Source organism: Acomys russatus, chromosome 6 (assembly GCF_903995435.1).
Source record: "Acomys russatus chromosome 6, mAcoRus1.1, whole genome shotgun sequence".
Lineage (NCBI taxonomy): Eukaryota > Metazoa > Chordata > Mammalia > Rodentia > Muridae > Acomys > Acomys russatus.
Window position 1 is genome coordinate 86,210,708 of NC_067142.1, and position 22,564 is coordinate 86,233,271.

The 22,564-nt window shown below is 49.7% G+C and overlaps 1 protein-coding gene across 1 annotated transcript in view; it reads left to right on the forward strand.

The window, feature by feature from the left end:
• LOC127191176 (potassium voltage-gated channel subfamily H member 1-like) overlaps window positions 1-22,564 on the forward strand; it is a 116,830-nt gene that overhangs the window by 23,536 nt on the left and 70,730 nt on the right. The window contains exons 4-5 of the mRNA XM_051148382.1: window positions 10,336-10,535; window positions 14,987-15,239. Coding sequence (XP_051004339.1) covers window positions 10,336-10,535; window positions 14,987-15,239 — 453 coding nt within the window. The remainder of the gene's footprint in view (window positions 1-10,335; window positions 10,536-14,986; window positions 15,240-22,564) is intronic.

Sequence of the window (22,564 nt, forward strand, 5' to 3'; positions counted from 1 at the left end):
AATGCTCTCTTTGTAAGAGTTGACGTGGCTCATGGTGTCTCTTCACAGCAATAGAACCCTAACTAAGATACCATCAGACCCAGAGGCCTATGGGATCAGAAGATCTTCTTGGAGTAGAGTTAAAAAGCTAAGGTTTGAAAAGGAAGTAGCAGAATTGTCCTTTCCAGAACTGTGGCCTTGGCCCCCGGACATGTGTCTGAGAGGTGCCATGTGTAAGGCATGAAATGAAGAGGAAGCTGTCACCTGAGACTGAAGTTCCAGCAGCCCGACTCAAGCTCTCACACGCTCGTGTGACTTGGTAGACTTCACTCCACGTAAACATCTTTCAAAAACTTATCTTTGTGTGCTGAGTTAAATCAGAAGGCATCTCAAAAACACAGGAAGTTGAGTCAGTTTGAAGCTTTTAACAGTCCACGTTTTGTGTCAAATCAGAAGCCGCAGACTAAATCCATTGTGCATGCGGACATTCTGTCTTGGAAAACCAAAAAAAGTACAAGGGCTCCAAGAGGTCACTAATGACCTCATGAGTGCTGCTTAAACTTCGCCTTAGTCTGGCTGTTAGAATGAGGGCTGTTTCGTGGACTGTTCTGAACCCTCCAGGGTGGCCATGAGCAAAGCAGTGTTGTGTCCAGGTGTGCAAGGTCAGAGGTCACATCTGCATAGATCTCAAGGATGAAGGAAACAAAGCAATAAGGCTGTAACTTCAGGATGGCAGCCTCTGTCATCTAGGCCCTGCCATGGTTCATCCTCCCCTGGGATTAACCCTGGCATGTGAGCACCAGGTCTGTGGGAAATTTACAAATGTTTGAATCAGCTTTGCCAGCTCGGCTCCATGCCTGGCCATGGTGTTTGCATTTCCCTCCACAACTCAAAGCTGAGTCCCAGCTCTCACCTGGGTGGCCTTCGTCCATTCAGCCCCTAAGTGGGGTCAGACCAGTGCGCCTTATTGTTACCTCATTCTTCTTCTGGTCTGACCATTTGTCATGGTTCAGTGGGTTCCTGTGGTCTCCCAGGTAGTGAGCTTGCTGCGCTCCTGGAGGGACTGTAGGTCATAACCTTGCCTCGCCTCGCCTTTCCCCTCCATGCCCCTCCCTTCTCCCCTTCCCTTCCCCTTGGGTGTCTCCCCTCCCTGTCTCCCCACTTTCTCTCTCCCCTGACTCCTTTGTTCATCCTGGTCTCTGTCTGTCCACCTGGCACACTGCTGATATGAAAAGACTTCAAACATGTAGAATGTTCTAGACAGAAGCTCTCTGTGGGGCAGCCCCATCCTGCCCGACCCTCTGTCAGGCAGGCAGTTCCCAGGACTCTTTCTTTAGAGAAAAGTGGAGAAAGCCACTCCACAGGTCTAGACAGTTGGCTGAGTCTGGCCTCTGCTGTGGTCTTCCCTTTGTGGGGTGCAGCCCCTGTCGCTGTGTGTTCCTGCCTTGCCCAGGCGGACTGTTTGGGTTGGTCTGATCTATATCTGACATGCTGATTCTCTCACCAGACACCTCTCTTCTCCTTTCTCTTCTGCTCTTGAATGGTCATCTTGGCTTCTGGTGCCATCTGAAGGAGGGTTTGTGGTTCACCTTTAAGGGTATTGTGAGTGAATCAGGGCATATACAGTATAGCAATACACTGAGCTAGCAAGGATGACTTGAACGTCTGTAAACTTCCTCACTGACCTGTGCCAACATACCAGGGCTTCCTCCCTGGCAGGTATATTAGTCAGGATTTCCTCCGATGCTGGTTGGTCATTGGTGCCCAAGACCTTGCTGCTCCCATGTAGACTGTGAGCTTTAATCACTGCAGCTGATGGTTCAAGACCTACAGCTGTGGCTCGGGTGGAGCGTGCTGGTGAGCTGAGGTGCGACTCTGAGTGCTCTGGGGACTCATGACTTGAAAAGTTGGGATGGCTTGATTTGACCAATGTGTTTCTATCCGTTTTGTGTCGCCATTCTAACAAACGTGAGCTTGCCTCTCTCTGACGGCAAGGCTAATGATAGACCCCACCTCACAGGATGCTAGAGAGCCTCACTAACATGTATATGTGTCTGTGAAATCCCAGGACAGCGCCTGGCCCTGGGCAGCATGGCTGTCTAGTGGATGGAGGTGTTTGATGCGGTGCGTGAGTGTTTCACAAGCCTCTTGCTCGAGTGTGAGTCCCCCATCTGCTTCTTCCCGCTCCATGGCTTTGGTAAATCACCTAACCACTTTCACTCAGTACCGATACAATAAAGACACAATCTTCCATGCTGATACAGCAGACAAGTGCTCAGAACAAAGGCTTGCATGTGCGGCAACTACTGTAGCTGATCTTATCATTTCTTCTTTCACTATCTGACCCCCTGTGTCCAAAGCAGGCAGTCTCCTGCCTCACATAGTTCCAGAAACAGTTCAGACCACTGGCTCATGCAGAGAGCAGGACTCTGTAAGGTGTGACAGGTTTACAGATATCTGCTACCCTGAACTGTGTGAGGTCACAGGCTGAGTGATCCTTGTTTTGGGTGATTATTATTTGGTGATCGTGTGAAAACAGGCACTGTGACCTACAGTATCACCTAGCAACTAAGTGACATGTTGAAAGATGAAAGGTGAAGGCCGGTCAATACAGAAAATCAGAACATGCCCAAGCCATCAGTTGACAAAGTGATGTAATTTCTCTCTGTCACCTCAACTGGGAGAGGCATTTCGTTAACCACTATCACAGAAGTGTTATGACAGCCGGGTTAGGGTGGTGGGGAGAGAACAGTGTCTTCTAAGAAGTCTTCCACTTCATCTTTGTTTTGAGATGGGGAAGAGAAAGTCCAGGTTTTGTGAGAGTTTTAGGCATAGCTGCCGTTGGAGAGTGCACCTGGAGTTCCTCTGTGTTTAGACAGCTTAAAAGGCATGTGCTCTTCTAAGTGGCTTTGCAGCCTCAGCTCTCATCAGAGTGAGGCAGGGCGTGGCCTTGCAAACCTTCCAGCAGCAAGCTACCTTCAGCATGTGCCCTGTAACCACGGGTCCACCCGTGACCCAGGTGTCAGCAAGCACGAGATGGGCCAAAAGCGGCGAATCACCGGGACACCCTTGCGATGGGGTCTGACCATCCAGGTTCCTTCCCAGGAGCAATTACCGATGAAAGTTGTTCCTTTTGCCTGCAGAGCTATTAAAACGCTGACTCGCGAAATGGTGCCGTGTATTGTTAATGGGTTATAATGCTGTGGGCACTGTCGTTTCTTTCGACAGATGAGAAGTTACTGGAAATGACCTTCTGTCTCTCGGTAAGAGCTGTGCTTGTTAAGTGACATTCCCTAGTGCAGTGGAGTCTGAGGTAATGCAGGCTTTGTGCTATATTTAGCATGGCATTAAATGAGTTTTCAGGGTTTTCTTGCTATAAATAGGGGAATAGGTGTATTTTATAGTCTTCATCTTGAGAGCCACTTTCTGACCTGGGTAGTGGCTAGGCAGGAGGAGATGAGAAGGCGAGGCCAGAGCTGCCAGGAAACCCAGAGCTGAATGTAGTCAAGTCTACCCTGGTGTCAGGCTCGTGGAGTGTGGCCTGCTCTGGGGCTCTGCTGCATCACCCCAGTGTCAGGCTCATGGGGTGTGGCCTGCTCTGGGGCTCTGCTCCATCACCCCAATGTCAGGCTCACGGGGTGTGGCCTGCTCTGGGGTTCTGCTCCATCCTAGGCTATGTGGCTCCCATCCTGCCCAGTGGCATGAGGTTGGCCTTTTCTACACCCTTGATATGGTCCAGTACTTCCCTCTGACAGTCGATCTTTCCACTTGGCATAAGGCATGGCACTCAGTTCACTAGTGGACCAGCGAGCTCCTGTGCACAGGCAGAGCCTCTCAAACTTAGCATTCTCAAAGCCACCTGCAGAGTCCAAGAAAACACCATCCGGAGCCTTGTTCCAGGACCCAGTAGCTCCAGGGTGGGAGCAACACTCCACATTCCTCCCACAGACCCAGGGTTGGATACACACAAACTAACCTCTCAGAGACAGCTTTTCAGTCACTTATCAACAGCATGTATTAAGCGACTACCTTATGCAGAGGAAGAAGCTCCTAAAATGACTCAAATGTAATTTCTGCAAACCAGAGAGTATATGTGAAGAAAGGTACAGGCCAGCATACCGCTGAAGGCAGATAGATTGTAGCCAAGACCCAGGGGGCAGGATCTGGGATGACTGAGGTTCAGCTGCGAGCACTGTGGTGATTCAGAGATTTGTAGAATGGGTCCACCCGCAGTGCTCTGGCATTTGCTGACTCATTCATGTTATCATCATAAACAAGAGAACTGTACTAGTTCATTTTCTTATCACTGTGACAAAACCCTTGATAAGAAGTGACTTCAGGGAGGATGGCTTGTCCTGGCTTACAGGTTGAGGAGCTACAGTCCCTTGTGGTGGGGACATAGTGACAGCAGGAGCTTGCAGCATCTGTGCTGCACTTGCAGCAAGAAGGAAGACACTGACCAGCAAGTGGGTCTGGGCTCTAAAACCTCACGGTGCCCGATGACCCAGTTTCTCCAGCAAGGCTCAGCCCCTCATGGCTCCCCCACCTACCCAAATGCAAGTGTTCAAACACATGAGTCTACGGGAAAGGCCTGGCTTCTCCTCAGAGCCCCTGGTGCTCCCTGTGCTGAGTATGACACACCTAAACACTCAGTGTTTGCTTGTTAAATTAAAATATTGGGCGATTTTGTTTCATCATTGCCAGGTCTATAGACTGTGACAGTCCTGCTGCCAACTACACTTCAGTGTTGAGCAGGCCCTGGGTCCTGCAATAGGCACTTACAGATGTTAGCCTCGTTATTAAAATTAAAACTGAGCCCGATGTGTGATATACACTAGTTGTCATAAGTTGGGAAACTGAGGCAGGAGGACCATATATTCTAGGATAGCCTAAATAGTAGATTCCAGCTTGCCCTGAGCCATAGTGAGCCCCTCTCTCAAAACGCAACAGCAAAACAAACAAAAATACTCTCAGATAGTTAGGAACTCCATAAATTATGAAGGCATTTTGAGAGGGCGGTGGCTGCTCTAGGTCAGCCGTGGCCATGAGACTCTGAGCAGAGCTGTTTAGACCCTAAGGCAGAGTCTTTTCTCCCTGGGTGACCTCTGCATGGGATGGAGCAGCTGGCAGGCCGTGAACACTTACTTCCCTCTTCTGCCCAGACATTGAGATTAACAGACAGAAACTACTTGTACCCCTCTCCATAACTGCCCCGCAGAACGGACAGAGGCAACGACCGTGGCAGAAGACAGAAAACAGCACTAGAAAGACTAGATGTGGTGATTTGACTGGTAATTACCCCTCATAGGCTCAGATATTTGAGCACTCGCTCCCCAGTTGGTGGCCCTGTCAGAGGATGAGTCTCACTGGAGGTGGGCTTTGAGGGTTCAAAGCTGCCTCTGCTTTACGCTTGTGATTCAAGACATAAGCCTTCAGCTGCTTCAGCCACCATGCCTGCCCACTGTCATGCCTCCCCACTGTCATGGTGGTGGGTCAGCCACCATGCCTGCCTGCTGTCACACCTCCCCACTGTCATGGTGGTGGGTCAGCCACCACGCCTGCCTGCTGTCATGCCTCCCCACTGTCTGGTGGTGGTTCAGCCACATATCTGCCCGCTGTCATGCCTTCCCACTGTTGTAGTGGTGGAATCTTAGCCTCTGGAACCACAAGCCCAAATAAACGCTTCCTCCTCCAAACTGCCTCCGTCACAGCATTTTACCACAGCGACAGGAAAGCAGCTATTCCAGAAGAAGAACAGCTCTGTGGAGCAAGTGAAGGATGGAGTCTGGCTCCCAGGCTGCATGTCTCCCACCCCCATTTCTGCCCATGCTCTTCAGCGGGCCTGTATTCAGAAGTGTTTTCCTCCACAGGAGGAAGGTGGAGGTTTCATTATAGGAGAAAATGATGTAATAGGAATCTTCTGGGAGAAAAGAAACGAGGAAAAAATATGCAGCGATCAGGCATAATCTTTTCTTATGGTGCTAGGGATCCATGGGGTAGTAGGATAGCCAAGGCAGGGGGCGGGGAGAGGAGGAGGAGGGGGGATAAAGGGTGTGCATCCTAAAAAATGTACCTTAGCAGGCAAACAGATCTTTCCTCTGAGCTGCTGAGAATTACTCCAGAAGAGGTCACAGGTGACGAGGCCAAGCAGCCTGGGCATCATAAAATAGCACCTGTGTCCCCACACTTTGATAGCAAGTTCTGCAAGAGAACAGGAGCTTGGATAATACGCAGAGCGCCATGGAGCAGGTCAGGTACCTAAGCAAAAATTGTGTGCTCTGCGACACAAGCCCCAGCCAGGTGATCTGCAGCAGGCTCGCAGCCAACAACTCCCACCCAGTCACATAACACTCTGACTACATTTTCTGGGCCCTGCGCTCATGTGAGTGGCATCTAAGAGGTTCCACCTGTTCCTGATATGAAAGACTGACAGGTGTGCACACAGACAAACGAGGGCAATAGGTGAGCAGAGAGGAGGAAACTTCAAGACACATGCCCCTTGCTTCCTTTTAAAATAGTGAGGAGGCATTGCGCCTTCACAAGAATGGCCTTCCCCCTAAGAACATGAACGTGGGGCCGCTGTTCCCACTGACATCAGCCCTGGATCATCTAGGCAGAGGGACAGAGTTCACCAGCTAAAGGAAGGGACTGTGTGCTCGTGCCACAGCCTTGCTGCACCCTGTGAGCATCTGGCGGCGGAAACACCAACCGCAGCGCGTCAAACACCGTGATTCCATTCATGGTACATCCTTAAAATGTCAAAATCACAATAAAGAAAAAGGGGGTGTGGCTTCCAGGGAAGGGGCGTGACTACACAGGGTTTGCATCTGGGGGAGGGCACTCGCTGATGAAATGGTTCTGTACTCTGAGCACAGCACTGGCTACATGAATGTACCACGTGATGCAGAACAGTGGCTGCATACACTCCCTGGCCACTGCCCATGTTCTAGCTATAGAAAGAATAGCAAGGTGGGAAACTAAGCCAAAGGCGCCTGGAATCCATCCCGTCTTCACAATACCCCACGAACATATAGTTATTTACACATAATGTATTTCCTCCCTTTTAGGGGAAGGAATAATAATAATATATATAACAATATATAAATGAAGTAACTGTTCTGAATATAAGAAACCAGAAAAAAAGAGTACAAAGGAAAAATAGATGAATTAATTGCATCAAAGCTAAAACCTTTTTGCTGCAAATAATACTGTAAAGAAAGTAAAATGAGAGGATGTAAAATGTTTATCACATAAGTGTGAGGACATCAGCTTGGCTCTCTGGCACCTACCTAATGTGGTGGTGTCTACAGTCTTAGTGCTGTGGGTGCCGAGATGGGGCAATCTCTGGGGCTTGCGGTCTAGTCAGTCTAGTCAAACCAGTGAGCTCTAGGATCAGTGAGAGATCCTGTCTCAAGAAGTGTGGCCAAGGCTGGCAAGGCTGCTCTGTAGCTAAAGGCCCTACTGCCAAGAATAAAGACCCAGGCTCAGATCCCAGGCATGGTGGCACGAGAGAGCTGATCCCAAAAGTTATCTTTTGAACGTCACACGTACACGAAATAAAAAGCTTTTTACATGTGCAGAGTAATGACAGTTTCAGATGTTGACTTCTGTGCCCACAAATGTGTACTCACTCATATAAGGTAGGAAAGTATTTGCAGAACACCTATCTGATAAGGAGCTTGCATCAATGTCTGAAAAGGACCCTGGCAACTTGACCAAAAAGACAAAACAGCACAAATAAAAAGGAGAAAAATTGAATGGTTGTTTGTCTAGAAGACACACAAGTGGCCACCATGTACGTGGAGGTGTGCTCAGTGTTATTAGCTGTCACAGCAAAATAACCAAAATCCACATTGAGAGCTTGGTTCGCATTCATGAGGGTGATGGTGTAGGTTTATTTCTGTTGCTGTGACAAAATTCTTGACAAAGACAACTTAGAAGAGAAATGGGTTCATTTCACTCACCATTCCAGACCACAGCCCATCACTGTAGGGAAGTCAAGGCAGGAATGTCACACAGCCAGCCATACCACACCCACAGCCAAGAGCAGAGAGAACACATGTGTGCAGACTTGCTCGCTGCCTATGCTCATGTTGATCTCTCAGCTCTTCTGTAGTTCTGGACCCCCTGCCTAGGGGATAGCGCTGCCCTCGTTGGACTGGGACTTCACAGCTACTTTAAAGATGATGATGGTGGTGATGGTGATGATGGTGATGATGATGATGGTGATGATGGTGATGATGATTCTGAGGCAGGTTCTCACTATGTAGCCCTGGCTGGCCTGGAAATCATTTTGTAAACCAGGTTGTCTTAGAACTCATAAAGATCCACCTGCCTCTGCCCCCTGAGTGTTGGAACTAAAGGCGTGTGCCACCACCCCAGCTATTTTTATTTTTTTACTTGAGCATATACATGTGTGCCTGTGTGTGAGAATGTCACATGTGCAGGTACTTGTGGAGACCAGAAGAGGGCATCGGATGTACTGGATCTGGAGTTACATGATACTGGGAGCCATCCTATAAGGTCCTCTGTAAGAGCTGTGTTCCTCTAGAACCAGGGGGAGTCACTTTAGAAAACAACTGGGCGTTTGTCACATGTGACAGCAGTGTTAGTCACAGGCACATACAAGAAAGAATAAGGTACATGTTCACTCAGATGCCCACAGATGTTCATAAACAGCCAGAAGCAAGACAACAGAAGTTCCCGCTGACTGATGCGAGGCAGACGAACCGTGGACCACCCACCACCTGGTGGAGTACAATTTAGCAACAGAAAGGAAAGAAGTGCCGGTACTCGTGTGGTGTGAGGGAAGCTGTCCCAGAAGACGGTGTGTGATTATATAAAGTGCCTAGAGTGTGTGAGCGTGCGGACACGGGAAGTGGTTGTGTGTGGTGCAGGAGACTGGGAGCAAATGGAGAAGGACCAATAAAAGATATGAGACTCCGAGAATGTTCTAGATCAGATGGCTGCACAACTCTGAAAATATGTTTTGAAAATAGTTTTTCTTAAAGCTGATAGACACCTTCAGCAAAGTAGCTAGAGATAAAATCAACTAAAAGAGATCAGTATATAAGAGGGCTACTCACTTATAAGCAGATATTAGCCACATAACACAGGGGACAAGATGGGAGCCTCCCATAGAGGGGGTCCTCTGAAAGACTCCACCCAGCAGGGGATTGATGCACAGCCAAACTTTGGACAGAGTTCAGGGAGCCTTATGGAAAAGTTGGGGGATAGAAGGACCTTGAAGAGACTGGAGGTCTACAAGGAGACCAACAGAGCCAACAAATATAGGCCCAGGGTTATCTACAAAGACTGATGCACCAACCAAGAACCATGCATGGAGAAGACCTAGACCCTCTGCTCAGATGTGGTCAATATGGAGCACAGTCTCCTTGTGGGTCCCATAATATGGGGACTAAGTGCTGCCTCTGACATGGACCCTGTTGCCCACTCGGTGATCATTTCCCCCTGGCGGCACAGCCATGCCAACCCACAGAGGAAGAGGATGCAGGCAGTCCTGATGAGACTTGGTAGGATTTGGTCAGATGGTATGGGAGGAGGGCTCCCCCTTTCTGAGGACTAGGTGAAGGGGGGTTAAGGAGGGAATGAGAGGGAGGGTGGGGCCAGGAAGAGATGAGGGAGGGGGCTACAATCGGGATGTAAAGCGAATAAATTAAAAATAAAAAAACTTAATATGTTTTAAAAAACTGAAGGGGAGAAAAGGCAAAAAGTGAGTTTTGCACTTTTGATGAGTACGCCATTTGTGTCTTAGGGTTCCTGTTGATGAGATAAAACACCACGACCAAAATCGACTTGGGGACAAGAGTTTACCATTGTTATTCTCTCTGTCCCTCTGCAGACTCACTTTCATAGTTACTTGTTGTGGCACTGGGTCTGCACCTCCTACTGTGTAGTTCCTCGAGGACCAGGGCTGTGTCTCACCACCCAGGGCCCTAGGTAGCGCGGTGCTTGGCACACAACAGAGCTCGGCAGATTGTGTTCATGGTTTGAATTTGAACTGGTTTGAGAATATGGACACACACTTGGCTGGTGGCCTCAGGCATGGCTTAAATTTTTTTTTTTTTTTTTTTTTTTTTTTTTTTTTTTTGTAACAAGTATAAAATGGCTTCTCTCCTGTTACATGTGTCTGAGGTGCCAGCCACACCGGGTGTTATCTACCCAGGCCCTGCATAACACTACATTGGCTTCTCTGGCTTGAGGTGTGAGGCTCCCCTGAGGTCTGGGCACTACCAGGAAGTGCAGCTCCAGCTATGTGCCTTCCCTGAGGGAGTTTCACACGCTGGCCGTTGGCCCACGAAGCACTCACACGTTGTTTCTTCTGTGTGTCGCCAGCTCTTCTCTACGCCACCATCTTCGGGAATGTGACAACCATTTTCCAGCAGATGTATGCCAACACCAACAGGTACCACGAGATGCTCAACAGTGTCCGGGACTTCCTGAAGCTCTACCAGGTGCCCAAAGGGCTGAGTGAGCGCGTCATGGACTACATCGTGTCCACCTGGTCCATGTCCCGAGGCATCGACACGGAGAAGGTAAGGATGTGAGACTTGGTCATACCACCTGTCCCCCAGCCTTCCTTAGTGGGCGGGGCTCAGGACCCTGCTGGGGCATCTGGGTCCCAGGGGTCCTGGTTTCTGATTCCTCTTCCCTCATTGCCAAACCCATCTCTCTACTCAGGCAGTGCTGGCTCCTTTCACTATGGAAGGTGGTAGTGGGCCTATGGCAAAAATACCAGTGGACAGTTGAAGTCCCGATTGACCTGACCGTGGGATCACCCAGCCACATTCCTGTCTTTCTCTAGCTCAGCAGTTCTCAGCCTGTGGTTTGTGACCCTTTGGGTGGCTGAATGACCCTTTCACAGGGGTCACCTAAGACCATCAAAAAACACAGATATTTGTATTATAATTCATAACAGCAGCAAAATTACAGTTATGATGTAGCAACAGAAATAATTTCATGGCTGGAGGTCGGCACAACATGAGGACTGCCGCATTAGGAAGGCTGAGAACACCGCTCCATTTGACAGACACCCGAGCACTGGCAGTCTTAAGGAATGCTCAACTCTGCCAACACTCCACTTTCAAGGCCCCTTGCTTTGAGTCTATGTGTCTGTCTGTCTGTCTGTCTGTCTGTCTGTGAATCATGATAAAACCTCCACAGCACCAACTATAACATTCCTTGAACATGCACTAAGAACAAGCACCTTTTCGGGTGTGGTGGTGCAGACCAGTAATCTCAGACTTGGGAGGTAGAGGCAGGGCAACCGTGAGTCTCAGGCCAGCCTGGGCTACATGGCAAAAGCGTGTTGGAGAAAACCAGAAAGAACCAATGTTAGTTTGCATAACTGCTGCCTGCTGTGCCTTGCATAGACTTCACTTCTGCTTTCGGAAGGTGTGGCAGGAAGCTCTATTGAACTGTGAAGAGGACCAAAGCCCTGCCTCACTCTTTTTACATCTCCTGGCCCAAGGTAGCACCAGGATCTGGGACCCACTTTTCATCTAGTTCCAAAGCTTGTCCTTTACCTACTATTCTCCCTCCTTCAATTTTTTAAAACTACATTTTATTGCATATATGTGTCTGTATGCTCATGTTTGTGTGTGTCTACTGTGTCATGGCGTGTCTACTGTGTCATGGTGTGTCTTGAGGGAGTCTGTTCTTTCCCTGTGGGTCCCAGGGATTGGAGTCAGGTCCTCATGTTTGGTGTGCCTTTAACACCACTGAGCTGTCTTGCAGGCTCTGCCTATTCTAGACATAAAACCCGCACCAGAAGGAATTAAGGTGGAGGCTCACACTCCTGGATAGGCAGGGCACAGTTGACTCTGCTTGGCTCCTGGCTTTGCCTGCTCTCTGCCCCAGCTGTGCCTGTTGTCCCTGCTCAGCCCTGGCAACAATCCCTGCTGGTTCTGTGGGTGCCTGGCAGCTGATGGAGCAGAAAGAACATTGATCTCTGCCCTGAAGCACCTTTTTCCCGGGCACTAGAATGACTCCATAGATCCCCATGTCTGGGAAAAGCCCTTCCCTGTCCCCATCCCTGCGGAGTGGGCAAGGGAGCCTGCCTGGGGCACTGCACAGTCAGCACTGCCCTCCTGCCCGACTCGCCTGCTGACCTCCCAGAAGGGCTTTGGGATCTATCCTAGTTCCTGGTCCAGAGAGCCAACTGTGGCATCTCATGATGGAGCCCAGTCTTGGCAAGGAGGCCTTCTCCCTCCACCCTCCAGTATCCAGCCCGTGATCCTGGGGACATCAGTGTCTCTCTTGCCCCAGTTCCCATATTGGTAGCATATTGTAGTAAGATGACCTTTAAGACCACACATGGCCTTTATGACCTTTGGGCTCGCTATGACCTCCTGGCCCATGAAAGCTCTATAACGACATCAAATAAGGATTCACAAGTACCCAGGTGCCAGACATTTTGGCACAAACAGCATGAGAAATCTCACAAAATCCCACACACAGGAAGGAAGACGTGGCACCAGGGGCTGAGCATCGTTCAAGTTCACACACGCGCACGGTGTGCACTGAGAACAGGCCTGAATCCAGAGTCTCCGTCTTGACCCTGGAATGCACAGCCCAGCGAGGCTTCTCCACAGGAGAAGTGATGCACAGAGTAGTTTGGTCACTCGGGGAAGAACTAAGTGGGCTTCCAGTCATGTGACCTCGTCCCACTGTGCCACCTCCATGTAGACACTGAAGGCAGGACGAAGCCATCCAGGGCAACAGCAGAGTGAGAAGGGTGGTGGAGAAGCCCAGATGCAGAGGCAGGTGGCTGGCATAAGACGGGACAGGGCCTGGAAGGTTCCCAGCACCACAAGAAGTAGCCACCGAAGGTCACGTTTTACTCCATGCCCCCTACTTGGTTCATAGAATAAAATAGGAAAATTTGTTTAAGAAACTCTCGTGATTTCTCTAGAGCAGTCCACTGGAAGGTGCCCTGTTATGTCGCCTAATGCGTTCTGTAGAAGGCTGTGCGGTGGTTTCTTGCAAACACTCAGTCTCTGGGAAATTTTCAGTTGTTTCGAAAACTGAGATCCGCGTGGCCTGCAGTTCCTAGTTTGTTTTTTAGATGGCGTAGAGCAGGGCTGGGGACACAGCCTAGATGGTAGAGTGGTTATCTGGCATGTGCAAAGCCTCCTCAGGACCATGGGTGAAGGTGGGGGTGGGGATGCTGCAAGTTAAGTCGCAGCCCGTTGGCGTTGCAGAGCTGCCTGGCATAGGGCTGGTGAGGCTTTAAGTAGTCTCTGATGCCAAGCTACCTACTTGAAAGCCAAAACCTGCCGTTCCCTGGCTGGGAAACTTTGGGCTTTCCTGTGTCTTGGCTTTCTCATCTGAACTGATACAAGTAAAAGAACATTCTAGAGTTTCTGTAGGGACCATGTTAGGAAACACACAGCAAGCTTTCATATGTGAAGGCGTGGCCCTTGTTCTCTGTCCTCCTTAATGTCCTTGGCAACTGCTACTGCATTTTATTTATTTTCCTTCCATTTGCCTTCTACTGGACAGTAAATTCCATGAGGAAAGATATTTTTGTCTGGTTGGTTTTTTTTTTTTAACTACCACAGCATTAGAGTCTAGAGTGGTGCCTGGTGCACCATGGATTCTTGACAAATAAATACTAACTGGATTGGTAACTTGCCGAGCCATGCCTGGCAGACAGCAAGCACACCCAGGAAATTGTGACTTTATAGATCTCATTTTTTGTAAAGTATATTTATTCTTTGAAAATTAATATATACATGTGTTTAATGTTTCTTTTTATCGTATCCACCCCAACAATCTCTTTCTAGCTGTCCCCAGTGCCCACTAACCTGTCTTTATCAACCATATGTCTGTGTTGTCATTGTCATCATCATCGTCATCGTCATCGTCACCTTCCCTCTGAGTCTAACTAGTAATGACCTTGTATAAATGGTGGTGAGGTCATTCACCAGGGCGTGGGCTACCTACCAATGGCCACATCCTCAAAGAAGAGTGAGCCCTGTCCCCCAGCAGCTCCCGGGCTGAGGGTGGGGTCTCGGGGGTACCTCTTTCACTATGCTGCAGTGTTCACTGGCTTGGTCTTGGCCAGGCCTCATGGAAATGCACCTCTTTAAACACCATCCTGTATCACCAAGTTGTGCCAGCTGTATAATCAGAATACAATCTCCGGTCTAATGTGACCCCGTTATGCTATAGAATGCTAGGCTGTTTCTCCCAACTGTAATTTTGTACCTGTTAACTAGTTTACTGTGTGTTTCCAAATGGTCGAAGAGAGTGTTTAGAATGTTCTCAGCATAAAGAAATGACAAATATTTAAAGGAATAGACTGATTATATGTATTATATATACACATATTATATGATTATATGAAATATTATATGCAAGTCAAAATATTACCCTGTACCCCTTAGACAAATACATATATACACATACATATGCATATACATACATATATGTGCTTGTTTGTGGTTGTAATCTGAGCACAGCCGCTTCTTGCTGGTGGCACTGAACCAGCCCAGTCCAAGCACCCCTCACCTTTCCCTTTGACTCTTCTGTTGCCATCCAGGGTCAGAGCTCTTTAATCTCGGCTCTTTTATCTGGGTTCTCGGCTGGCATCAGTCCTCTGATCTGTGTCCCTGGTCACATGCTCAGTGTTTTCTCTGCAGGAGTACCTCCTAGCCCCTCCTACCCCGGTCCTCAGTGGACTGTTGCTCAGGCCACAGAGCCCTTGTGCTGCTATCCTGCTGGGATGTTCTATGCCCACACGGTTTGCTCTGACATACTCTAAAGCTGCCATCTCCTTAGAGGCCTTCCTTATGCCTGATACCCTCCTAGCCCTGTCTTTCAGACCTACATCCTGAGCTTTCAGCAGAATGTTCTAGAATCCAGACACTACCCGGCTTCCCCAGGGCACCGAAGCGGAACCTGGGTGCTGCCCCGTGCCTGGGGTGCTGAGGGAAGGTGCCAGTGAAATGGACCTCACACTGTCTCTTCCTTGTCTGGCCAGGTCCTGCAGATCTGCCCCAAGGACATGCGAGCTGACATATGCGTGCACCTGAACCGCAAAGTGTTCAAGGAGCACCCCGCCTTCCGGCTGGCCAGCGATGGCTGCCTGCGGGCCTTGGCCATGGAGTTCCAGACCGTGCACTGTGCCCCGGGGGACCTCATCTATCATGCTGGGGAGAGTGTGGACAGCCTGTGCTTCGTGGTCTCAGGCTCCCTGGAGGTGATCCAGGATGACGAGGTGGTGGCCATCCTAGGTACGTGCTGCCCATTTTCGATGCAGTTCTGGTATCGTGGTTGGGGTTGTCTTGGTCACTGACTGCCTTGTTCAACCAGAGATTTCCCCCTTGGGATGGGCTCATTTCTAGCATCCATTCACCCATCCAGTAAATGTTGGAGTGGCTACTTTAGATCAACTGATGTTTAAGGCACTTGGGGTTTTCTCCTCAAGAGGCTGCAGGCTACTTGAAGAGATGAACAAACAAATGATCATTTAGAATATACCAGAAGGAATGTCTGATTCAGGATTCAAGTGGGAAGGCTTCCCAGATTAAAACGATACCCAAGAAGTAGCCAAAAAAAAAAAAAAAAAAAAAAAAAAAAAAAAAAAAAATTGAGCACAGAGCACATAAAAACAGGATTCCAAAAAGAGACAAGGCAGCCTGTGTGACAGAGACAGGGGTGATTCACAAAGGTCACGTACAAGTCAGTCTGTGGCGGGAGCACATGGAAGGGTCATGGGGGGAGATAAGGCTGGAGAGAAGCAATGGACCACAGGCTCCAGGAACCACATTGAAGGCTGTATGTGGATTTTACTTGGTGGTGGCGGGACCAGTGGTGAATTGAAAGCAGGGAAGGGGCGCCATTGGGTCTGTACTTTTGAAAAATGACAGCAGGTAGAGATTGAACTGCAGAGGGCAAGGGAACAGGCTAGAGAGGTGTGGGTGGGTGGGGACAAGCACGTCACTTCAGGGTATGCAGAAAGTAGAATCAAAGAATCCAGTGAGTTTGCTGCCGGAAGAGGGAGGAGTCAGTGGGGATGGTAGGATTTCTCCTGTAGATAACAGGGAGCTAGTTCACACACATGGCAGGGAGCTAGTTCACACACATGGCAGGGAGCTAGTTCACACACATGGCAGGGAGCTAGTTCCACACATGGCAGGGAGCAACGTGGGACAGAGAGCAGGGACATGTGGACATGATTGTATTTGGGAGGTTGACCTCCAGTGGCTTTGGGGAAACTTTCCGAGGCAGCTACCGGATAGCCCTTCAGTGCACACATCTCTCTGAGGGGACAGCCGTCACCAGCATAGTCACCATTTGCAGACATCTGTCTGGTTGTGCAGCTGCGCCCTCATTTAACCCTTACAGTAGCCCTGCGAAATGAGGTAAGGAGATGTCTGCATAGTAGTCGAGGCTCCCATCCCAGCAACCTCTGACTTCAGACCGTCCTCTCCTGCCTGCCTCCTGGAGTCCCATCCAGTACCCTGTCTTCCTCCTCTCCATTCCTGCCCGGGAACCCCGGTGGTGGCTAGTGGGGTGCATGGGCCCTGGGCGCCGGGGCAACCTGTGGATGTCTGCTCTAGGTTCAATGCGTGACCGACTCCTCAGAAGCCTGAGAAGGGTGAGATGAATTACCCTGAGGTGAGAGTGAAGAGGCAGATGTAGAGACAGATGATATTTTTAAAGCCTAATTTTGCTCCTGTCTGATTTGGGAGTACCCGAAATATGGCTTCCTTCTTGTTCCTGGGGCACCTTGTCCACTTACCCTCTTGGCTGCATTGTGCTCAGGGTCACCCAAGGGTGATTTATATTTTGTCAGCAGGAGCTGGGTCAGGGCTGAAGTGTGTCTTGCCTGCTGGGTACCACGGTGCCCATGGAGGCCAACAGCCTAGTCTTTGCTGTCCCTCACCCCCTCTCTCAGAGGATGAGCTTGTGGACCAGACACAGGAACGGCGAAGCCATTGTTGTAGGGTTTCTGAAGGAAGCGTTCTTACCTCTGCCTTTAAATTCACCAGTGAGGACAGTGGGTTAGCCAGGATTCTTGGCACACCTAAGAGGGACTGCTGAGCAATCCTTTGGCTCTGGACTTACGGTAACCCTTTGTGGTCAGGCTTCTTACACCAACTTCCCCACAGATCTCTCATGATTTACCCTCCCAGAAAGTCCACCCAGGCCCAGCACTGTCCACCTGTGTGGCCCTGATCAGGGATTTTTAATGCCATCCACAGACAGTTTCTCTGTACACTCAGGTATGGAGGGGTGGTAGCCTTGAAGAGAAATGAGAAGGCACATGGCTGCCCCTCACCTCCTGCACACTGGGCACATGGCTACCCCTCACCTCCTGCACACTGGGCGCATGGCTACCCCTCACCTCCTGCACACTGGGCGCATGGCTACCCCTCATCTCCTGCACACTGGGTGCATGGCTACCCCTCACCTCCTCCTCCCTTCACACTAGGCTTCTCAAGGCAGCAGCCTAGCTGTTTACTGTTTCTCCGGATCTAGCCCTCCGGGCATCCTGCCTGTTCCAGTTAGCAGTGTGGTTGGACCTCAAATATAGCTCAGCAGCTTTTGGATTAAAAGTGTCGGCTGTTCTCAAGATGTCCAGGCTAGGAAAAGCCTCCCCTGTGCTTCCTGAGAGCAGATTGGGCACCCAAAGTAGGTCCAGGCTCAATGTCCTAAATAACTTGCCAAGAGACTTATCCTACAGAAGGACATGACAGGTTCTTTGAGTCAGCCTGTCCTTTGGGCCATGAGGCATACAACACCCCAAGCTGTGTGTTCCCTGGAAGCATGCACTTGGGTCTCCTTAGAGTAACTTTTGCTTATTGAGCTGAAACCAGCTTCTTCTTACAAAGGGTCTGAGCATCAGCCGGGAACGGACCTCACTGTCCCGATGTCCTTCCGTTTAGTCTCACTCTGAGCTGTTGAACAGGCGCCGTCCTCAAGAGCTGCCTGTGGAGCAGCGGACTCCAGACAGCTGCCACTCTGCACAGTGGGAGCTCTGGAGGAAGCAAAGATGCTGCTGGGCAGTGCTGTGTGCCCAGTGCTCTGCTGAGGAAGGGAACTGTGCCCATGTTCAAGCAGGAGGCTGTAGAGAAAGCACTGGAAGCCAGCTGGCCACGCCCTGGGCCCCTGGCCTTCTGTGGTTACCAGTTCACTCACATACAAGCTGCTGATGGGGCTCCTACCCTGCCCCATTCTTTGTTTAATTTTAGTGCGGGATCCAAGAACAAGGAGAAGGATGGGTATTCATAACTGAGTGGCTGCATAGCATGCGACCAAAATAGAATCCCTCCTCACTAAAATGTTACAGACCTTTGGTGACAGCAGCCACAATATAAAATGCTAATTACTTCACTAACCGATGAGTGCACAATGACATGTAAAATTCAGTGCTTGCCCCACTGTAGGAAATGCAGCCTAATGTTTTCTATTAGAGTCTGTTCTCTTTCATTTAAAAAAAAAAAAAAAATGAACATAGTGACCTAGTAAATTGGTTTCTGGAGATGATCAAAGGTTGCAATTAGAAAGTGTGGTCCCACGAGCCGTGGCAGTCTCTCTCTCTGATGGAAAGCACACTGTCCCCTGAGGACAGTGAGCACACAGTAGCACTCTCTTATAATCCGTCCTCTGCCTTAATGTTGCTATGACGCACTCCTTATTTCTTTCTGGAATTCTCTTATAAATCTCTTACTGGCTTCTCAAATTTAGTCTTTCAGCTTTTAATATGTACATTTTCTTGCCTTATATTTATTTATTTTTAATTTAAGCCATTTCTCTCTTTAATTAAACCCCTTTCTCTTGTTCCCCCCGCCCCCCCGTTCACAGCCTTTAACCATTGTTGTTATATATGCATATAAACAAATAGACATAGACATGCAACCGGCTGAGCCTGCTCGGTGCTGCCTGCACACATGTGTTTCTAGGACTGACAACTGACCATTTGATAACTAATCAACAGATTGCTCGTTCTTGGCAGAAACAAACACCCCCTCTCTCAGTGATTATTATTTGCTTGTAGACCTTTATTTTTTGATATTTTTGGAGAATGCCATGAAGGAGCTCTGCATCTGTATCAACTCCCCCCCCCCCCCGCCGCCCAACTCCTCCTGTGTCCCCTCCCCAGGCCATGGCCTCCCCTTTAATCATCACCGTTACATACGTGTATGGACACGTGTGTGTGCACAGCCTTTCAAGTCCATTTAGCGTCGCTGGCCTATGCACATGTCCAGGGCTGACCACTTGGGATTGGTCAACCTATATGATGTGCATCCTACTCATCAGAGTTGTACGTTTGCCTTTTATTTCATGTGTGGTGGGAGGCGCACGGTCCACGGTGTGCCTGTAGGTCAGAGCCGGTTCTCCCTCCCACCAGGTGGCCTCTAGTGGTTGAGCGCAGGTTGCCAGGCTTGGTTACGTGGCCTTTTATCCATCGACCCATATCAGAGTTTTAAGTGAAACCGTCTTTTCAAAGCAGTGGAATGAAAAGGGGGCACACACTGGTTTACGCCACGAGTTCTGCTGGTGTCTGCATGTCAGTTAATACTGCTGTTCTGTGACTGACCAGCATGAGTGAGCCACAGCCTAACATCCCCATGGGGCTCAGGCATGGTGATTGTTTCCCTGCATTTCTGTCTTACATCTGCAGTGTTCGTAGGATCTTCTTTCACTGGGATTAAGTCAATTGTATGGGCTTTGCATCTCAATGTTTAATTTAAGTTTTCTTCTTTTTTTATTATTAATTTGTTCTCTCACATATTATATCCCAAGCACAGCTTATCCTCCCTCCCTCTGTCTCCCGCCTCCTCCATCACCTTCTCTCTCTCCATCCACTCCTCCTCCTTCCCCTTCAGAAAAGGCCAGGCCTCCAAGGGACATCAACCAAACATGGCAATATCAAGTTGCAGTTAGACTAGGTAGGCACCTTCCCTCATATTAAGGCTGGATGAGACATCCTAGTGGGAGGACAAGGGTCCCCAAAGCAGGCAAAAACATAAGAACAGCCACTCCCTCTGTTAAGAGTACCACAAAACACCAAGCTACACAACTGTAACATATACACAGAGGGCCTAGGTTTGACCCATGCAGGCTCCCCGATTGTTGGCTGAGTCTCCGTGAGCCCCTCTGAGTCCAGGTTTGTTGATTCTGTGTTTTTTCTTGTGGTGTCCTTGAGCCTCTGGCTCCTACAGTCCTTAGAGGCTAAGAAACAAGGAGAGCTCAGGGGCCCATGCATTGCTTTCCCTGGAGAGGGGAAATAGAATAGGTATTGTGGGTGGACTGGGGGACAGGTGGGGAGGCAGGTGGGGACAGGAACAGGGGGATCAGGTCGGGAGAGGATGGAGGGAGAGAGTACTGGGAGAGACAACAGGAATTGGAGGGCAATTCAGGGACAAGCTGCAAACCTAGTGCAATGAGGCCTCCCAGGAATCTATTAGGGTGACCCGAGCTGAGACTCCTAGTCATGGGGGATATAGAGCCTGAACTGGCCATCTCCTGTGACCAGGCAAGACTTTCAGTGGAGGGCTTGGGACACCAACCCAGCCACAAAATCTCCAACTTAATTTACATTTCCACCGAGGGTTGTCTTGTAGGTTTTGCTGTGTAATTCTAATAGGTAAGGCAGATGGCTTCTAGCCAGGCTGCGTCTCGGAGCAGGAAGGGACACACTCGTGGCCTCAAAGAAGTTTCCCTAAACTGGCTGCATCTCCAGGGCCTCCCACCCAGTGTCCACTAAGCCCACAAACTGCACTACTTACCTCTCCTTTCTAAGCCTGGGTTCTTTGGCCTTGCCTCTCTGGTATCATAGCCCTGGGAGGAACCAGGGGCTGTTTACTGGGTGGAATGGAGTTGAAAGCGGGCAGAGGGACTGGAGAGGGAGCTTGTCTGGTGTGCAGTGACACTGCCCTCAGCTTGGTAGCCATACTGCAAAATAAGCAGTGGACCACAGGTGAGCGATAGTAAAAGCAGGCACAAGCTGGACAAAGAGGAGCCTTGTGATCCAGGGTAAGCTTCTGGGCACCTTCCTGTGGGGATGAGGGATCCAGAGAGAGTCCTTGACGGGAAGCGGCATGACAGTGTTGATCGCACGCATGCAGAGGCATGGGGAAGAGCCAGCAGGGAACCTGGGAGAGAGGGGAAGGTGGGTGCAGCTGACACAGGGTGCCCGGAGGGGACTAGGGACTGAGATCCCCCGGCACTGGAGAGTCAGTAGGGCTAGAGGAGAAGAAGAGAGGAGGAGGGAAGGCCGGCTCATGGTGCGCCTTGCAGATGCAGGCACAGTTCTCAACTAGACGGAACCTTCTCAATCTCTGGATGGCCCACAGAAGGGTTGGGAGAACAGTGTGGGGGAAGTACGGGCGGGGCAGGCCTAGCCTCTTAGGTGTGGGTCTTCCCAGCCCTGTCCCCATGGCCTGGGGTTCTTGCAGAGGGACTTTTAAAGAGACATCTTCTCACAGTTGCTGAGTTGAAAGGCAGCCTTGCCTTTGCCTGGATAGGGAGCTTCTTTAGATCACTGTCCTAGGTTGGATATTTAGTGCTGGCGATCTCTTTGGGGGACAAAGAAAGCCTTTGTCTCAGAGGGCTGTTATGTTGAAATGCTTAGTGGCAGTGAGCATAGGTGACTCATTAGCTCTCCTAGAGCAAGCAGGCAAGTAAATATTCACAGAGGAGGAGGCCTCAAGGAGCAGGTAGGCTGGGTGGAAGGGGTAGAAAAGCAGTGGGAGAGGGGAGGGGAGGAGAGGAGAGCTGGCCCTGCTGGTCCCATTGGGTCAGGGCTTCCTGCTTCAGCAAGTGCGGGCCTTTGCTAGCCCTGTCACACAGTGTCAGGAGCACTACACTAAGTCTTGACTGTCCTTTCATTTGTGGTTTGACATCTTCAGTCTTACCTATCGGGGAGACGGGGTAGATGAACACAGAAAAGGAAATGAGTCAGGAACTCCCAGGCAGGGAGCCTTTGGTGGACTTCACTTCAGCCACATGAAGTTGCTAATTTCTGACATCTTTGGACCCACTAATCACTAGGAAAACCTCCTTAGTGATTGACAAACAAGGCCATGAGGTCTCTGCCTTGGTGGTAGGTGGAAAGATGGAGTCAGATGTGGTCAGATGAGGTCCAGCCTGGGTCAGTCATGGGGAGGGGACTTGTGTGGTGCATGACATAACCTCAAATCCAGCACCTGAGCTGGAGCCAAAGGTCCTAAAGGACAGTGATAAGCTACAGGACCTGCACAATACCGCAAGGCTGGTGTGGACAGTGCTGTGTCCTCGTGAGGAATCAGGCACTAGCAAGTGACATATGACCTCATTAGAGAGAGAGACATGGAAACTGTTAGGTCACTGTGGTGTACGACAGAGACAAAGAGTGTTACAGTGCACTCAGAAAAAGTGAAGGTCCAGCAGGGACACTTGAATTACATAGAAACAATGAACACCTATTGGCACGAGTCCCCAAGACTGCGTAAGATGCAATTTGAGGGAAATTATTCATTTATTAGAACTCAGTTTAACCAGATATGCACATTTTTATTTGCAAAATTCGCCCAACTTAGTTGGGAGGCACAGGTGGGTGAGCCATCAG